We start from the raw sequence: 20,402 nt of genomic DNA on the forward strand, positions 1-20,402 counted from the left end.
CATGTGTTCATGAGTCTGTTTTTCATTCGTATTCTTCCCCCCTCTCAATTCTGAATGACTTTCCTTTATTACCCGCAGTTTCCTACCACTCAAAAAAGCTCAATTGTTACGCTGTCAACCTCAAAAGTCATGTGACCAGAGGGAAAAAGTTCACGAGCATCCCGAGGCAGGCGGGCAAACACGCGAGTCAAAATTTGCAGCTACACACATACATGTGTAATTAGACGTTAAGTTATTTATTATTTTTCTCCTTCTTGCTGCTGTGTGGTGGCCTTTTCTTCCTCTTCGTGCACTTGTATTTTTTTTAAACCCTCCAGTCAGAGTCACACACAAATTCAAGGTTAAAGCATACGCAAATCTTCACAATGAGCAGACGGCGAGGTGAGATATGTCACAGTTTTCCCCTCGCTGCTAAAGAAAACACCAGGGGAGGGAGAACATAAAAGGTTACATTTTTAACATGTTTTCATCCCCCCCAAAACAAAAACAAAGCAATGTGTCCAGACTTGAGAGCTCAAGGTCACCAGAGGAGAACAGCCGCGTTTTTTTGTGTTTTGGCACTGCTGCGATTTAGTCCTCCATTAAGGTCCAACGCTTCTGGGCTCAAAGCCACGGCTATCAGTCAAGTCATCGGATAGATCGCTGCCACACCGCACAAACACAAAAAGTTATTTCATGAGAACTGTACAGCCAAAAGAGACCCAAAAACAATAAGACACAAAAAATAGTCAGTATACTCTGATAGGATATCTATATTAGTGCTAGTTGCTAAGAGAGAGATAGGGCAGACAGGCACTTAAGTTCTAATGCATAGCAGAGATTGACGCAAGAGCCTAGACAGAAAAGAAGGACTTGGGGCCAAAGCAAAGTGAAAACACCTCTTAAAATGTTTGGTGCTGTGTAAAAAAACCCAAGTGAACAAACTGCAGTTTTTTTCATACCGATGAAATGAGAACTGATCCCCGCTCAACTGCTAAAAAGCAGTGTGCTGATGGCTACAAAGCTAGCATCAGCATGGCTATTGATAGGGCCTCTGTCCTCAGCTGTGTGCACTGTATGCTATTTAGCATCCTGAGATGAAGGGGATTAAGTGAGACACAAGTGTCTGGAGCCAGTAGCTCTAATGGGATTGCTTAGCAGTATATTTGGGGAGGGGGGGGGGGGGGGGGGGGGGGGGGGGGTGTCTAACCCTGAGCTGTGGTCAGCAGGACGGCGAATTTACGCCCTGGCACAATGCTAATATGTTAATCTGATCTAGCTGGTTTTAACTAGCTAGCAGGCTACTGTACTCCCTGCTACAAGTGTCTTTAGTTTGAGACCTGTGCGCTCAATACTTATGGCTCACCGAACAGCGAAAGTATGCAGTGAAGAAGATATCAGGAGCAGAAAAATTTGAATTTTGAAGAGTAAAATCGACACATAATATTTAACAGTACGCTAACAGCAGCTATGCTAGTATTTCTCACAGTAGAAAGGAAGGCTAGCAGATTGCTAGTACTTTAGGTCTCAGTCAGACAAGCCTAGTGGCTTGCTAGCGACCATTTAGCAGCTACTGGTCGCTAGGTTAAAATATTTATTCCTCAACCAGTTGCGAGTCATTGCTAGAGGCTGCTGGCAGTTGCTGTGAAACTAATTGCAAAAGCTCCATACTCAAATGGTTGGAGACTAGTTAGTAACCCTGTTGCAACCACAGTTTTCTAAGGAAAAATGGGCATTACACGACTCTGAAATTGGTCACGAAAAGGTGTTTTTATTGCTGCATCAAAAACATTGTGATTGCTTTGCTTGCTAGAGGTTGCAAGAATAAATGCTGTTGTTGCCTGTTGCTTACACGGAAGACCACAACTTGTCCGCTAACACCTGCCATCTCTTCGCCAAGCAACTGTGAAACTGTAAGAAAAAATTGGAAATGGAGAACTGTTTGCCTTCAAAATAGGTTGCAACTTTTGAAATGTGTTGGTTGCAACAATTACTTTGAAGGCGAACACTCTCTGCTTCTGGTTTGCTCGGGAAAGTAAGCGGTGAGTGTTTGCAGACAAGTCTGCATCTTCCTTGCAAACTACAAGTGACTGCAGCAACCTGCCTGCAACCACAGCAATGACAAGAAGGTGCAGTTTTTGGTGCAGTGATTTCCTCTAGCAACAATTCGCTGGGGAATACTAACTTTTTCCCTAGCAACCAGAAGTTGCCAGGAGGTTGCCGACTGGTCTCTAGGCTTGTGGCTCTGAGGACTTAGTGAAATTTCTGCGTTCATGTCATATCAGATTTATTGTGTACAATCTCCCCCCCGCTTCATTTTATTTCAACATTCCAGTTAGGACTGTCAACATGTTTTTCTTGATTTTACCCATCTTGGAAGACTCACATCAAAGAATATGAACTGAAACCTAAAGACATAGTGTCTATAATGTTTTTCAGCCACATACGAGCAACTCTGTAATCACAAAGCTGACGATCGCTGTGCACACAGCAAACCTTCAAACCTTCCATACTTTATGACAAGAATGCAGTAAAAGTTCACACCAGTGCTCCCCACTTTTGTTTTTATAACTACATTAAATCAAGCTTGGAAAGAAAAACAACAAAAAACACCCCACAAAGCTTCACTGAAGTTCTCTGGAAAATGGCTACAATCTGAAAATGAGGCACTTTTTGAGCAGATGTACAATTCCACACATTTTTCTTTTTCATCAACCGTTGTATTCTTTATAATTGGAGCTCTTCCAATTAGGAAAAAAAAGAAAAGAAAAAAGAAAACACTGTTCTCCATTTTTGTACCCTCCTCTGACGGGTTTCACTCAAGGAATGAGAGCAGCAAATAGCTTTTTAAGAATGTCATTTGGCACACATCCCTGTTGGTTTCCACAACCAACTAGATGAAAGCGAAGAGGAAAAAAAAAAGAAAAGAAGTTTTCCATCAGTCTCTGACAAAGTGCTTGAGGACCATGTCCGATCCAGCTGCTCTCTCGTTGCGATAGGTTGCCACAAAATGAAGAGGCGGAGCCTTTGTTTTCCCCAGGGACGATTCACCGACATCAGCACTCTAGAAGAAAAGCCAGAGAAGAGAGGTTTGATTACAAATCGTATAAACACACCTCAGGTATGAAGAAGATGAAAGAAATGTTATGTAAACAAAGTGTCTCCTCCTTATCTGGTTAATATGTAATGTGTGATATCAGTTCTGGAACACGCTGACCATAAAACTAACAACTTGAATACGTAGTGCGGCTAAACGGGCTGGAAGAACGACTCAGACAGGAAGGAGATAAAGGGAACAGCAGGGAGGGAGAAAGTGAGGACACCTATGGCTACAGGCAACTGTGTGTGTGAGTGTGTGTGTGCGCACAAGCCCGTACTTGGGAAAACAGAGTTCTAGATCCCATGTTGCATTTTCCTGAGCACATGCCCCACATGTGAGCACACAGGTATGTGGGAAAATGTCACTGCTGCAGTTATTCAAAATGTCAAGTCTGAAAATTAGTCATGGCTTCTTTTTGCACCGTTGGAAGGATTAGCTGCATAATTCTGCTCCACAGTAGAGACAGCAGCAGAATCACATGACATCCAGAGCCATCTGTCAGTCTTGGGTCCTCTGTGCCGTGTCATGTTAGGTTACCCTGGTCACAGCTTTAGTAGGCAGTGTACAGCGATGATTGCAGTGCAGAAGTGAGCTAAAATTGTTTTTATACAAGGGGGAGTCTGCACCCTCCATCCACCCACTACTACAAATGGTACCACTGGTGCAAAAGAAATTGGTATACGGCTCAAGAAGAATGGCACCACAGCGCTTAGCACTGACGCCACGTATCAGGAACACTACAGCTCTAGCAGGTCTGTGTATTGTGTGGGTGTGTCTTATGTCATCCAGGCACTCAGATGCCACTCATTTCTCCTTTAGGAGCCAATGCACGGGTGGCTTCATTCAGCGATCAGCCACCCAGCAGTATATAAGCTAGCGAAGAGCTGCTCATTGAGTAATGAGATTTAGTGGTTTATTCTGCTTGTGTTAACTAAGATTTGTGTTTTATTTGTGCTACTAGTCACTTTTGTGATCTGTTAGGGGGGGCGTGTCCTGCGTCTGCCCCAGGGGCCTCCTCCCGGAGGGGCATACCCAGTACACCTCGCCCAGGAGTCATCCTTATCAAATGCCAGAACCACCTCAGCTGGCTCCTTTTGGTGTGGCGGAGCAGCGGCTCTACTCCGAGCCCCTCACGGATGGCCAAACTCCTCAACCTATCTCTAAGGGAGACGTCAGCCACCCTTCGGAGGAAGCCCATTTCTGCCGCTGGTATCTGCGATCTCGCTCTTTCAGTCACTACCCAAAGCTTGTGACGATAGGTGAGGGTAGGGACGCAGATTGACTGGTAAATTGAGAGGTTCGCTTTTACGCTCAAGCTCTCTCTTCGCCACGACGGACCGGTACAGCATCCGCATCATGCAGCCATAGAACCAATCCGTCTGTTGATCTTCCGCTCCCCTTTCCCATCACTCGTGAACAAGACCCCAAGATGCTTAAACTCCTCCAGTTGGGGCAGGAACTCGTCCCTGACCGGGAGTGAGTACTCCACCCTTTTCCGGCTGAGGACCATGGCCTCAGATTTGTATGTTGCATCTGAAATATTTAAGCTGAATAAAGTTTTAAGATAGTAATCGTTCAAATGACAATTAAAGCTGGATCTTTAGTTAGCAATTTGCAGTGATGTGGTGGCCTGGAGACGATAGAAACTGAATGAGTTTTTGCAACTTCAAATGACATAGCTGCCCCTGACACGGGAACAAAGACAAGCTTTGCTCAACTTAAAGGAGAGTAGCTGAAGTAACTACCAATGAGAGTAAAAAATATAATTGACATGTGACCTGGAAGTAAACAGGTAACTTGTGTTACCTAGGCAACTGGAGCCTGGATTATCAGTATGTGACCGGCCTTAAGATGCAAAGTGATGTGCAAGTTTGCACACTGCAATTTTAACTTATTGTATGTATTTTATGACTATTGCTTCTTTTATTAATTTTGTTCTTTTGTAAGGTGACCTTGGGTTTTTGAAAGGCGCCCTCAAATAAAATTTATTATTATTATTATTATTATTATTTGAACAGCTTCCACTGCGGATACAGGTCAAGGATAAGTAGTTCCCCCACTGTCAAAAGTATTTCTGTACACAATCTCATCTTTTTCTTCTTTTGTTATTTTTTGATGGAGATCCAATCTCTTTATGGTCACGATTCACCTCTTAGCAGGTTAGCTTGGTTCAAGGCTTAAAACTCTGTGAGGGTTTTCTGAAACCTCAGTGGAGAAAATGGACCAACCAGTCAGAATGCAGGATGAAAAGAATCAGAAAACACTGGCTGACTCAACACTGCGCTGTCTGACAGGCCTCCGGACTGATGTTGTGCAGTCTGACATAGATTGCATTAGACGCATATAACTCGGTTAGATGTGCAGTTATTCCTTCAAGATTTCAGTTTTCCTGTGGTGTGTATGGACCTTCAAACCAGATGTCAGGTTGTTGTATTGTGGAGTAGATAACGACCGAGTACAGGCTAACTGCTTTAAAGGTCTTGTGTGTTGTAAATAAACAATGAATGCAAGATGCGAACCACTGCTCCTGCACCTTGTACTAGAAGCACAATTATGACGACGTAAAGGTCAGTAAGTGCCCTCTAAACTGGTTCAGTCAAACGTGGTGACTCACACTGAAGGCACTCAAGCCGCCGAGTGCCAAAATAACCAAAGCACAAAGCTAGTAAAGAGGACAGGCTCAGAGAGAGTTCCCAGTCTCTTTTCTTAAAATTAAAAAAAAAAAAAAAAAAAAATCCCAGCATTGCTTGACTCTCTAATTGCAATTGAGGGTACTCTGTATTTACACCCCCTCCCTCTCTCTGTCTACCCCCCAGCTTGTCTTCTTCCTGGTGCAGTGAGCTATATTTAGCGTGCCTCAGCACAGACGGTGCCCGCCAGCCGGCCAAGCCGTGACGGCCTAAATCAGAGCAGAGCAGCTCGAAAAGCAGCAACATAACCGAGCTATTCGGCATGAGAATCCAGAGCAGGGTGTCGCTACACGCTCTTGTTACTGCTGCAGCTCTGCCATGGATACACACATGCAAACTCTGGGAGATGCTGTAATTGCGCAGATGACATTCACTTAATAACGACCTTTCCTCTGCACAGACGTGGCAAATTATACAGGAAAAAAAAAAAGTGAAACAGCTGTCTACACATACAGCCTTTTATACGCGGCAACATGTGAAGTGCTTCCTCTCCTGGTCACACTAATCAGATATCTTATTTTCCCAGGCTGCCCCGTGCCTGCGCCTTGGACGTGTTAATCGATCTCATCCACTTCCTAGCATCGTTTCTCCATCTGTTGGCTAATCGATAGGATAATGACCGCGGTGGCGATTGTGTGAGTGTGTGTGGCTCTCTTCCCCTTTTCTCTCCCAGACTGTTTAAATCAAGAGGTTAGACAAGGCTATCTGCCTCCGGAGTACAGTTTCTAGCCAATAACTGTTCTCTAGCCGCCTGTGTGTCAGAAAGTGTGTGTGTAATTAGGAGAGTCTGGGTCTATGTGATGTCTCAATCGAGGGCTGGCTAAAATTGAAAGCCACCCTGTTCTCCTGTCGTAAATCGACTGTGTCAGTCTGTCATTTTCATGCCGCCCCGGCTCCCACAAGACACGGAGGCTGCTCCCAGCAACGTGATGTGAGTCACTGAGTGCACTGGTCACTTGGTTTGGTTTAAATCATATTTTATGCTAAAGGAAATTGGCCAGACCCACGCTAGAGTCCATCATGTGTTTACAATCAATGGAAAGTGGCGCTGGTTGAAAAACAGACTGTACAAAAAGAGCAGTGTCAGTGTCACCGTCTTCATGAGAGCAAGACACATGTGCACTATATGGATCTATGAACTTCACACAGGAACAGATGAATGAAAAGTCACCAGAAAGCATCAATGCTCATCACTGCATCTCATCCTTCTGTGAGCATCTCATAGGTCGCAGAGCAGAAAATGTACAAATTTATTCTTACTGAATGCCTCCAGCGTGCTGCGATCTCTTTGTGCAAGACAGCAAATTCCTTCCCACTCCAAAAGTAGCCAAGAAGCCAAGACCTTTGACCTACACATTGCGAGAAGCCAATAATATTCTTCTGGAGATCATTAACGTCTTTTCAAATGAGAGAATCTCTTGAGGGTTTTTCCACGATGGATGCAATTTTTCAAGCCAGCGACTTGAGCTCCCGAAATCCTTCTGCACTGTTATTATACTTGATTCCATTAAATCATCTATCCTGCAGGCAAGGCGAGCAGCTAAGAGGCGAAACGGCGCAACATGAGCCGGGATCCAGCGTCAAAGACAGCTGCGTATACACGGATAGACGAAAACTGGCAGGCTGAACCGACAGGACAGCTCCCGTGTCACCTCATTTTATTTCTTCCAGCGACGCCAGAAAGTCTGTCAGTTATAAGGATTTAATGTTTGCACTCTGACCACAGCGTCTGATTTCACCGTACTTATTTGTTAGTCATGAATTTGGCGCGCATGTGGATGACGGTTTGGTAAAAGTAATACTGCACCCAAAATCTTCCTCTGAGCATCTAATGCTTGGCTTGTGGGGGCTTCAGAGGTGGGTGTGGGAAAAAAAATAAATACATAAAAAAATTGAAAATGGCTTCTTCATAGTGGGTGGCAGCTGCAACCAGCTCATCTTACAAGAACTGCTAAAGATACTACTGTTACCATTTTAAACATTCAATGCAAGCACACTGTGGTCATTTTTGCACAGAAAGAGTTATACGGAAGACCAACAGTGCCTGAATTGGAAAATAAAAAAATACACACAGTAGAAATGTAGAAAGAAATACAGAAACAAAAACATTTACTACAATACACAAATAATGGATTAATAATGGATTGGATTTATATAGCGCTTTTCAAGGCACCCAAAGCGCTTTACAATGCCACTATTCATTCACTCTCACATTCACACACTGGTGAAGGCAAGCTACGGTTGTAGCCACAGCTGCCCTGGGGCAGACTGACAGAAGTGAGGCTGCCATATCGCGCCATCGGCCCCTCTGGCCAACACCAGTAGGCGGTAGGTGAAGTGTCTTGCCCAAGGACACAAGACCAGGACAGAGAGTACGGGGATCAAACCGGCGACCTTCCGGTTACAGATGCGCTTCCAACCCTCTGAGCCACGGTCGCAACAAATGTTCTGTCTGTCCTTGAACTCCTTGTTCAATCAGGAGTTGAGCAACCAAACTTGGCACACCCAAATATTTTAGGCCGCTACAGGTTCTTATCTAATCACATGCCTTGCAACCACCTAATAATTGATTAAAATCACAAACCAAACATTACTGTACCATTGGCCAGGCCAGGTTTCCAGTGCCTCTACTCCAAACCCCTCTCAGATGGCTGAGCTCCTCACCCCTCCTCCAAGGTAGATGCCAGCCATCCTTTGGAAAAAGCTCATTTCTTCCGCTGTCAGTTTTTGTCATTTCTTAAAATCAATTAAAAATTATTGGCTAGATTTTTTTCCAAATGTTTCATTTGATTTAAATCCTAATACTAATTGTTTTGTTCAATAACTTGTTATTCTGGCATTTTTGGGCCTCCATACACTAAGAACACTAATTTCCTCCTTCCTGAAGTCAAAACGAGAAAATGCAAAAGCGTGAAAACCGGTTTCAAACAGCCACATTTTAACCTCATCTGAACTGAGCTCTTGTATATTTCAGTTTTCTGAGATATTTGGAATCCCTTAGACCTGATAAGTATAAAAACTAAGCATCTTTGAACAGAAACTAATCCTTTTTTAAAAGTATGTCTTGAAATGGGGTTTATTTTACAGCAAAAGACAATAAAGTCACCACTGTACAGGTAAATGGTGCCGACAAGGCAAAATACAAAGTACCCATATGAGGACACACAATATATGAGAGCTGTTCAGGTAAAGAACAAGTAGCTGAGTTAAACATCAAAGAGTAATTCAAACACTAGTGTAAAGTAGTGTTTGAATCACACATGTGACAGACATGTGCACAGCCGGTTTCGGAGTCTACAGGAAACAGTCGACAGATATTTCGGGTGGAGTACTCACACCGTTTTTTGACTGAATCCTTTGAGCTGTTACCAACAACCAGAAAACAGGTTGAAGAGATTTGTAGAAAGGCAAAATAATTCTTTATCTCCTGGTTACATCCAGAATCAGATCTCAAGCCCGTCCCCATCGTATTTAATAGTCTGCATAAAGTCAGTAATTAGAAGTCAGGTGAGTACAATAAGATTGTCAAGATTTATGACACATCATTAAAACTCTCTTTAGGAGTGGCCCTAGCTAGGAGAGTGTGGCGCCCTGAGCAATTCCTTGAGAAATTTATGGTTTTTGTGAAGCTGTTCTGCTGCATTTTTTGCAGTGCAGAAGAAGAGGGGGGGGGGGGGGGGGGCTTATCCCAATGGGGAAGTTGCTGCTGTTTATGAGGCGGTTGCACGTGGCCCGCAAAAACGCTCATGTAGGAGTTTTAAGTAACATCCCCATTAAATGGTTTCAATGTTGTGGCTGATTGACTTACAGCACAAAATGTTACATTTTCTGCACATGCTGTTCGGTACAAACAGAGTGGGAATGTTTTCCTGGGAAAAACTCTTCTGGGACTCAGACAGCATCTCGTGTTCACCAAAACACGAGTATTTGAAATCGGCATGCTCCAGAGCGAGCACCTCCACGCGATGCTTAACCACCTTTAAAATAATGAGAATTAAGGCGCTAACCATCCATCTTTAATCAAAGCTTTTTATCACCTGACGACATCTCTTCATTTGAACACAACGTTTTCCTTTTATGCTCAGCTGTAAATTTCCATGCGTTACATCTGTGCAGCTGACAGCGGCGAGCAGACTGCGTGGTGCTGAAAGACAAGTTGATGTGTGCGCTTATTGCATTTTCACGCCTGCCCCTTCTGTAGCTCTGCCGCCGTCAATCACGCCTCCAGCAGCTCGTAGCATAGCTCCTGTAGCTATTTAACCAGGTGTGCGAGAGGGTAAGGTATATATACACATAACATGACGCGTGCGGGGGGAGGAGGGTGTAAAGTTGCAAAGATTATATTGAAAATAACACCCGCAAAACACACACAGACACACAAATACACACACAAAAGGTTATGAGATTAGTGCGAAAAGCTATAGCACTCTTTAAATGGTATTAAAAGCTAAATGCTTATTAAAGGTGGTAATTTGTTCCTATATTTTGTGAGGTTCAGAGACAGGCCTGTATAAGGCTCCAGAGACTTTCCATTATGCAGCAGCACAGTGGGAAAGCCTGAGTGGGCGTGTTACAGCGCAGGAATGTGTGGGGACAGGAAGAGATGGACAGAGACAGAGCAGCACTGCAGAGTCAGGGGGGAGAAGAACATCCACCGTCCTGTCCCATGTGCCGCTTCGCATCCGAGTATTTTTAGCTCATCCTTGAACAATATCCGAACAAGTAGTTTGTTATGCCGCCAGGCCAACATGCTGGACTTTGCACACTACAGCTTTCTCATCACCTGAGAAATATACTGGGAAAAAATCTTCTGTTTCATCACGTCACACCTTCACTATTTCAACACCTGCCTCAAACAAACAAAAGTGAGCTTCTGAACTTTGCACTCAGCCTCGAGATCACACCTTAAACCCGTTCCCTGTACGATTCTGAATTTTGAGATCTCACTTCTGACTTTTAAAGCTCTTCATAGCCTCTGCCCTGGTGTACGACCTCCCTGATCTTTTAGCCCGTGTCAGCATTCACAGCCCAAAAACCAAGGAAGGAGATGCCTGAGGAAATCAGGTCTACAGAGTCAGTAGCTGCAAATGTACAGCCCAAACACTTTAGTGAGAATACACAAGTGTCAGGGTGGCTTAAACCTTTTCATAGAAAATCAGTGTCAACAAGTAAAGCTGATTACTGGCTGCTTTCTTCCTGATCTAAACGCTCAGTGTTCCTCTGCAGAAACCCAGACGTTAATAAAGTATAAAGAGAGAGAAAATAACAGCAACTCCTGCAATGAATGGACAACGCCAAAAAGCTAAAACAGCCATTAAGGAAGAAAAAAATACAACACCGTCTTATTAAATGCATCTTGTATCTCAGCACCAGAGCAGTAAAGACAAGTCAGTCACTAAGAACTGGACACATCTGCTTACGCTTCTGTCATTTAAGTTTGAGACACTTTTTCTCGGGCCATCCATCCATCACAGGGTCACAGTGCATCTAAAGTCTATCCCAGCAATCATGGGGAGGTGAGGGGATTCAAACCTGGGCCCATCTTTCTGTGAAGTGATGGTGCTAACCACTGTGCCACTTTTTGCCTATTTCAAGTCATTATACATTGATTATTGCTGGGTTTGGACAGAAAAATTGCATCTAACCATGTTATCTTGACCTCTGGACAACTGTAGGGAGATCGTTTGCTGTTAATTAGTAAACAAATACTCAAAAAATTTCAATTCAATTTCATTTACACAGCACAAAATCACAACAGTCGCCTCAAGGCCCCCTATATTGTAAGATGAAGACCCTATAATAATACAGAGAAAACCCCAACGATCAAACAACAATCTCTGAGCATGCATCTGGCGACAGTGGGAAGGACAAACTCCCTTTTAAAAGGAAGAAACCTCTGGTAGAACCAGGCTCAGGGAGGGGAAGTCAAGACTGGATGGTGGTGATGGGAGGGAGACAACAAAAAAGACCCACTGTGGACGAGAGCCAGAGAATAATAATAACTAATGACTAAACGCAGAGTGGTGTATGAAGACACAAAAAGACGCTGCCTCCGTGTAGTTTACCCATAAATAGAAATAACCATCAAAGGTCACAATTAGTCTTTTTATTGCAACAACAAACCAGTCCGGGCCTGTGCGAGTTGCTTCTTAACCTTTGACCAACTTTTAAAAAAGTGTATTAATTTTTCCAAACAGCTCATGTTGCAGACATCAGTGTGTTGTAACCAGATGATCCCACTGTAGGTCCAAACGTCAGATTCCCCTCAGGGCATCCGAGGATTTTCCTAACTGTTGAAATGAGTGACTTTAAAAAAAAATAGAAAGATAAAACAACCACTGCAGAGAAACTCGAACCCAGTTTGAGCAGAAGCTTCCTGCCGTTGCTCCAAATGCAGCGTTTAAACTGTTTAACAGAAACTGGCAACCGTAGTGAAATCTGACATGGGACGTCCTGTCCCTGGGGAGCGCAGACACAGCTAAAGCCAACGGGACCAAAGGGTTTTTGTGGACGTTATCTCATTCATTCTCCCACTCTCACTCACACACATACACACACACACAGTCACTGTCTGCTGATTCAGACCGGCGATTTCTCTCCGTCTTTGTGTCGTGCCGCTCCACCAGTTCTGCCACTTTCTGCTAATGCCGATGGCCCCACTGAGCATTGACACACACACACGTATACACACACATGATGGTGGCATCCTGAGTGAAGTGATATACTGAGTGATAACATGAGCAGGTGGGATCCTCTCTTCTGAGTAAGGCCTTTCCCAGAATGCCAGCGAACAGCTTGCTCCGGTTCTCCGATGTGGACGGACAAACGAAGTGAAACACAAGAAGCTGTTGCACCATCTTGAAGTAAAGCCGCCGAGCTGCTGCTGAGACATTTGTGTCTTTTCTTGCTTCGCTGTGACAGAACAGCAAAATTCAGCCAAAGTGTTTTTTTGGCACATCAGTGAAGAAGATGTAAAAGGAAGGGAATCTTCTTTATTAGTCTTCACATCACACCAACACCAATCTGGATCAAGAAATTCATTGTAAAGCCGACTAAGGCTGGTAGTTGAACCAAAAGTGCTGCAAACACGAACGTGATAATGTTCATGCCACAGCCCACATGTGCATCTGGAGCAGAAATATAGGGAAATGCATTAACAAGAATACTCTCAGCGGCCACTTTACTCAGGTCTTTAATCCTTTATGTCAAAGATTCAACAAGGTGCTGGACACATCTTTAGAGATTTTGGTCCATGTTGACATGCATACTCTGCAACAATACTCAGGCCGGCTGTGGTGCTTAAATGATGGTCAGGTGTTACTAAGGGACACAAAGTTTGCCAAGAAAATATCCCCCATACCATCACACCACCAGCAGCCTGAACCATTGATACAAGGCAGGATGGATCCATGCTTTCATGTCGTTTTGCACTAAATTTGGATACCATCATCTGAATGTCGCAGCAGAAATCAAGACTCAGACCGGGCATCGTTTCTCCAATCTTCTGTTGTCCAGTTCTGTTGAGCCTGTGTAAAACTGTAGCCCCACTTTCCTGTTGTTACAGGAGTAAGTACAGAAGCTAATTTTTTTGGTTTTCCATTCTGCAACTTTAATGTTTTATAATCCGTGTAACCACTTAGCTGCTGCAGGCTGTGCCTGCTTTTATTTTTAATAAACAGTGGCCTTTTCCTAATAAATTTGCCATATCAGCTCAGGTGCCAACACGTCAGTGTGGTATTTACAAAATGTTCCACCCTCAAGATATACTGACTCTTCTATTGCAGCTGGCTTGAGTTATTATTAATTGAAAAAATGTTGTAAAAAAAAAAAAGATTGTATAAACAATAAAGAAAGAAAGGTTTGCTATAGTTGAGATGACTCTCAATTAAAACCTTCACGTCCCGGTGCCATCTCGGTCAGTTCCTCTATAGGTCTTCATCACCTGATGAAAGATAGGAGAGCTCTGCTGTGACAGAGGACCCAGAGAAGAACTCATGAACCTTTGGATCATTAAAATGACAAAAAAGGGGCTGACGGTGTGGAATCTGGAGTTCAGTTTGGAAATCGTGTCCCGTGTGTTTGGAAACTGATGCCAATCTGTGTTTCACAGTGCCTCCGTGTGTCTCTGTGTGTGTTCATGACAGCTCCTGGCCTCTGCTCCAATCTGATGATGAATTGTGTAATTATTAATAGAGACGCCTCTGCCGCTTCATACGGCAACAGCTCTGCTGGGTTTAAGTTACTATGTGCAGCTTTATTGAAAGAAGTGCAGCTCTGTGTGACTGCATATATATGCGTGTGCAAACACCGAGGACGAGTGTGATCGAATGTGCAGGCATGCACGTGAGAGCGTGTGTGTGTGTGTGTGTGTGTGTGTGTGTGTGTGTGTGTGTGTGTGTGTGTGTGTGTGTGTGTGTGACTGACTGTGGGTAGACAGCAGACTTGGCCAACATGCACAGCAAATATTTATCTAAGAACCTTCTGGACTCTCCACTACTGACACTTGCCATCGCCTCATCTCCACAAGAGGAAACGCCTCCTCTCCTTCTACCCTAACTGCTCCCCATTATAGTTCGAAGCACCTCCTCAGCATGAGCTACACTCATCCCAAGCCATTTCCTGCACTTGCTAAGGACTGGAGATCAAAACAGAATTAAAAGGACTTGTACCGAAGTGAATGTCACTCTGTGTCTGCTGGATCTGTAAATGAGCAACCGCATGCTAACAAATTAGCCTTAAAGAAAGTTATAAGGTGATAATATGTTTGGGCACTCGTTTGCTGGCTTGCGAGGCAACCAAAGTAGTCAATTCATGCAAGTCAAACGCTGGCAGTTTTTGCCAAATTTGATTGACGGCAGAAATGACAGGACTCGTGCGCGGCTCAAAATTAAGCCACAAGTTCCTACAGACCACTCCAATCACACCAGCTTGGTTTGCAAAACGCTTTCCTGAGGTCAAACATGCAAATCCACTGCACCAGTCGCTTCACATGCGTGCTGTGTTTGGACGGTTGCACACAGGTTGAAACAAGAAAAGGAGAGGGGCTAGAGAGGAGCGAGCGAAACGTTGACATGGATACGAGTGACACAATAACAGGAGTTGGAGTAAGCTCTGACTCAATTAGCTGCAATGAGCTGGAGCAGGAGTATGAAATGAGTATGTGATTATATGTCTGTGTGTGTTTTGGAGAGTTGGGCAGCCATGCAGCTGTGGCGGCTGGCCTGGCCCATTATTATGGCCACTAACTGGATAAGAAACACAGTTCATAAAAAATACATAAATAAAAATAAGAGACACGGCTGTGTTTTTACTATTTATATACAATGTACTACACAGTGCACTGCATTCACGGAGCTTGTTTGAATGTCCAGTTCTGAGTATGTAAATTCAACCAACATGGAGCACTGCCTCGGGGATTGATGGGATTTTGTTTGACTTCTGACAAGCATAAAAAACAACAACATTACTGACACGTGCAAGAAAAAACACCCGCTCGACCTCCAGCCGCCTTCCACCTCCTCATTGTTTACCATGCACTGAAATCAACACTTAAAAAGTCCTTTTAAAGTTTGCAGTGGTCACTGGCAGATGCATGCTGGGAGTCACAGTCCAACAAATATACTGTTCTTACCAGTCAGCCACACAAAGGACACGATGATGCTCAATCATCCAGGTAAGTAGATCCCAAAAGGTTGATTCTGTTCATCTGGACGTAGCGTTTTCAGTGGGAGAAATGTTTCGTCACTCATCCAAGTGACTTCTTCAGTGTCAGCTGACTGCCCATTTCCCCAGTCTTATAAACAGTACATTTGCACAATGACTGAAACCAGCCCACCCTACCATTCAGTGGGTTTTAGTTATTGTGCACTTAGAAGTCACTTGGATAAGTGATGAAACGATCCTCCCTCTGAAAAGGCTACATCCAGATGAACAGAATCAACCTTTTGGGATACGGTGATTGTTTAATCCTAGCTGATGCAGGGAGTAGCTTCTTATTACCTGCTCCCCAATTCCCAAATTCCCATGTTCAAAGTGGATTTACGCTTCCCTTCCAATTGTCCCTACCATGAGCCGCTGGGCTGACAGACTTTGGGTTTCTGGGATCGACGCTGTGCTGAAGGATTACCCTGATCTACGGTTGATGTGAATGTCGACTTAATAGATAACTGACATTTTAATGATGCTGTCAGAGGGGACTGGCTACTTTGAGGTGTTGGTAACACTCGTGTCTGCGGTTTCTATTTAAAGTTCCTTATTTGATGAATAAATAGAAGACGAGTGATCATGTTAAAGAATCTAACCTCAGTAGACGCCTCATTTTTGCCACAATGAAGCAGGTGTTTCAATCAATGGAAGGTATGTTTGCATTTCTATGACTTAGAGCTACACTCCCTCACACCTGTACAAAGTAAGATTGCCGTGGATATTCAGCCCTCATGTTATGTGAATGAGCTGCGGTCATGACGCATGGCCGACCACCACCTCTGTGTGTGTGTCCCTGTCTTGTTTTGGACAGTTGGTGGTGATTCACATTCATATTCTGCCTAACTCCCCCCGCCCCAAAAAAGGAAAAAAGAAAAGCCATCAGCGTCATCAGCTCACAGCGAGCATACACAATCGCTGATGACGAGCGTGCTTTACACATCAGTAGACATCGTCGACCAGCCATGTACGACGCACACGTGTAAAGGGGGCGAAAAAGCTTGCGTCATGTTTCTTTCGGCTCTCCTGGCTGACAACTGGTAATGAATACAAACAGTTTCATTAATGGCAAATGAAATTCAACAAGAACATCAACAGTAAACACTGCGCACATCCCTTCCTTCCCACCCCCATCCGCTCCTCTCTCCTCAACATCCATCACTTTCCACGTGCACTTGTTTGTTCTCGGCCAGGTATGACTAATGAGTAAACAGGAGAGTTAAGCGCCTTTCATTTCCTCTCCGCTGCCAAATCGAGGCTTTAACTGCTCCGGTTGGGTGCTGTGACGCCCGTGGTGGGGAAGAACATTGTGTTAACAGCTCTGTGTGAGTGTGCGTCTGTGCGCCTGTGCGCAGTTTAATTGTAGATTCCATAGATGGTCTTTATCAGACTGACAGAAGCAGTCTTCAAGACAAAAGCACTCAAGTTTCACGAACCACTCAAACCCACATACACGCACACAGGCAGGAGCATTTACAAGGCTTGAATCCAAACACCGTGGAGAGGTATCAGCATGTGTGGAGACGATCCGAAATCTCAAATGCCAAATACCAACTGATGCAGTGCCAGCTTGTGCCGGATGGGTGCGGTTTCCACATAATTTAAATCTGGCACACCAAAGGGCACACGGCACATGCCGCTTGAATGGAAAGAAAACAAATCCAGGCAAACATCATGACTTCAGGCTAACTAAACTCAAATGAACGTGGCATTTTCATCCCAACGACACTAATAATTTGGGCTTTGATGGAAGCTCGATGTGAATGATAACTGAATGCAACCAGTGATGAAGCCTTAACATATTTTATAAAACTTCTCCAATGTCATCCACCCACCTGATTCCACTCTAGAGCTCACCATTTGCATCATCTGTCGCCGATTCAGTGTTATGGTGCTGTAATGCTCGCCGTTCACCCACTGTTGGGACGGCGCCAAGCAGTGAAACCAATGTCGCATCCGACAGTGCAAGCTGCAGTTTTTGGTGTCATTTCTGAGCATCGTGCACGTCTCGAGACACGAGCGTGCTGCCTTAAAGTCACGCAAAGCAGCCAACATACCGGCCTTTAATCCCCGTGCAGTTTCCTTCTTTTTAACTATCCAAGACTGTCTCCAGAGATACACCAATGAACCAAATACTGACCGTCACTTTCACCCGCATCACCCACTTACAGGTTGCTGCATGCACATAACTCATTGCATGTCCTGTCACATTGCAACAATCACTCAAGCATGGTCTGAGGAACACAAGAAAGAGGTCAGGGGGTCGACTCAGACCCAAACCTCCCAGTTCACAATCTGATTGAGCAGCAGTGAGATGTGCCTAAACAAGCGCAGTTTGCCCAGCTGGTGGACGATGACCTCAGGGACTGATTATGGTCAGATAAGCCTGCTAAGCAAGACCATTAATGCAATAAATTTGTATTATTACTAAAACAAATTAATATTATTAATATTAGATTCATGCTAAATATAATCTGCCTTACTATAGTACAACATCATCACCTCCACATATAACCAACACCTGCAACAAGGAAGCGTCTGGGTGCGTGGGTAAATTAGAGCTCAGCGTAACCATGTAGCTGCTGTGATGATGGTATCAGTGACTGCAGGTCTCACAGGGTGACGACAGAAAGAATCCTCGGAGGCCTCACCCTACAAATCATGGGACCCAAAGGATCCACTCCCAATTTAAAATGTCCCAAAAGGTCAGAGCTGCTCTGGCAAGAAGGATCTACATTGTACAATGTATATGGTTTTAATGCTTTATATTGGCGTTGAGACGTTTTCTAAAAAAAATACTAATATTTTAACACCAATTATTTAAGATAAAAAGCAAATAAATACTATTTTACTTAAGTTAACAACTGACAGTTCACTAAACCTGCTTAATTACCAGTGTGACAAGTCACAGTCGGCTTGTCAACCTTTAGATTTAGCTGCATACCACTAAAGGATGTATGACTCTCTAGTAATAGTACCCCTTGGCCTCAGAGGAACTTTTGTTTTCACGATCCAACATGCAATGATTGGAATGCACATGCGTTTATCAATGCTTCAGCATCCTGAATGCTTCCTTTTTAACGGGTTGCTGGCAGTAAGATATAGTGTGTGATGTGTTTAACCACATGCTAAAAAGGCACATTTTCAAAGTTACAAGACAAAAGACCCAGAACCTCTAATACATCCTGAACATATGTCAATTAATCAGCTTTTGATTGAGTGAGTTGAGGGTTCAGGTTCACAACAAGGCAAAACTTGACTTCAAATGAAAAGAATAAACTTAACTACAGTCAGAGAACCCATATGCTTAACTGCCTCCACACACACACACACACACACACACACACACACACACCTACACACACACACACACACACACACACACACACACACACACACACACACACACACGTTCTGTTCCCGGCAGTAATTTGGGCAATTTAATGGGAAAAAAACCCTGCAAAGCACAGGAAGCTGTTAGTTCTACCACCGAGGCCCGGTTATGGTGCTGACGACGAGGTGACGTCGAGGTGAGGCTGCTCTCTAAAGGTTAACGACCGCTCTCAAGCCAATAATGGCAGCGATAAGCAAACAAATCTGCTCCTTCACTCGGTCTGCACCGAGGAGTTACATAAGGCAGGTCGAAGTACTGTTTGTTCCTCCTTGCTGTTACCATAAAGAAAACTTTAAAGATCAGCTCGGGAGCCTGTGTGTGGAGTTTACTTCATCTTCCTGCACCGTCGCAGTTGGAGGAAGTGTACGTTTGTGTGTGTAAGGGGAACAGCTGGGGGGTACAGCCATATGTTAACACTGGGAAATATCGTTTCTCTGAGGTGACATCAGAGACCGAGCCCCTTGGCGGCTTGGTTTCCTTACTGAACAGAGTTCGTTGAACTCAATTACGCAATTCAAGGCTATAGGCTCCACTATAGGCAATCAGGGTTGAGCAACCTATATGATGTTGAAAGGCTGGCTTAACTCATACCAAGATCCTCAATTCATTGTTTGCACTTCACAGTTTTGTGTGGCAAGTATAAGAAGCTCCAGCTATCAACGATAAACTACATTTTCACTTTTTTAACTCATATTTTCCTTCCCTTTTTATATGGTTTTATGAATAATTAGATGCCTCCTACTGTTTTCATGGTGCTCAAGCAAATCAGTAGTGTACCCATGAGTCGTCCCCCCCCCCACACCCCCCCCCCCCCCCCCCCGCCCACACTCTTCTTTGTGTAATGCAACAAACTGCAGCACTACGCATAATACCAGTTTCCTCTCAACGAAAACACAGTTTGCTAACTTTAGGGAAAAAGGAAGCAACTGCATCTGGGTTTCCTGTGTTTGCCGTCATAAACTAGAAACATCTCGCACTCGAACGCTGAACTGTGACCAGCTGCACGCAAATTTCTGCTTTCTACTTGATGCAAAAGTCAGCTGTTTCAAGACCTCGTGCTCTCTTATTGTTTTGCTCACCCCTATTAGTGGTTGAAACATATTTCTCCTATCAACTTTACTCCCTCTGAGACATCTAAATTTACCTTGTGACAGATGATTTTATGGGCTGATTTTACGAAGGTCATATACTGTGTCCATCGTGCTTCACATAAGATGACTTTGATGTGAGGATTTGGATTTTGTTTGCAAGATCTACTCAAGCAGCAACCAAGACAACGCAAACTGATTCAAAGACTTTCAGTGTAGGATTTGAGCTCTTTGATTGTGGTTTATTGAAACTAGACATGACATGATGACATTCCCTGATCAGTTGCAAGTAGCTGCTGAAATTGGATCACTGTTACTAGCTGAAATTGATTGCAAAGAGGTATACAGTGCTGCACTGAAAACCTCCTTCCAGTTGTTCAGGACTGCTGTTGTTGGTTGTTAGCAGATCGCCACAGTCACGGGTAGTTTGGATAGAAGTAGCTTTGGAA

The 20,402-nt window shown here is 44.0% G+C and overlaps 1 protein-coding gene and 1 long non-coding RNA gene across 2 annotated transcripts in view; both read right to left on the minus strand.

The window, feature by feature from the left end:
• Positions 1-1,164: 1,164 nt before the first annotated feature.
• Positions 1,165-20,402, minus strand: part of LOC146521917 (insulin receptor substrate 1-B) — a 51,353-nt gene continuing 32,115 nt past the window's right edge. The window contains exon 4 of the mRNA XM_085147676.1: positions 1,165-3,043. Within this exon, the coding sequence (XP_085003802.1) occupies positions 3,036-3,043 (8 nt within the window). The 3' untranslated portion in view covers positions 1,165-3,035. The remainder of the gene's footprint in view (positions 3,044-20,402) is intronic.
• Positions 3,489-19,672, minus strand: LOC146521918 (uncharacterized). The gene is made up of 2 exons (XR_014871804.1): positions 18,879-19,672; positions 3,489-18,826 (listed from the first exon to the last, which is right to left on the minus strand). It is a non-coding gene; the product is annotated as an uncharacterized LOC146521918 (long non-coding RNA).

This window comes from Neolamprologus multifasciatus, chromosome 3, assembly GCF_963576455.1.
Source record: "Neolamprologus multifasciatus chromosome 3, fNeoMul1.2, whole genome shotgun sequence".
In the NCBI taxonomy this organism is placed as follows: domain Eukaryota; kingdom Metazoa; phylum Chordata; class Actinopteri; order Cichliformes; family Cichlidae; genus Neolamprologus; species Neolamprologus multifasciatus.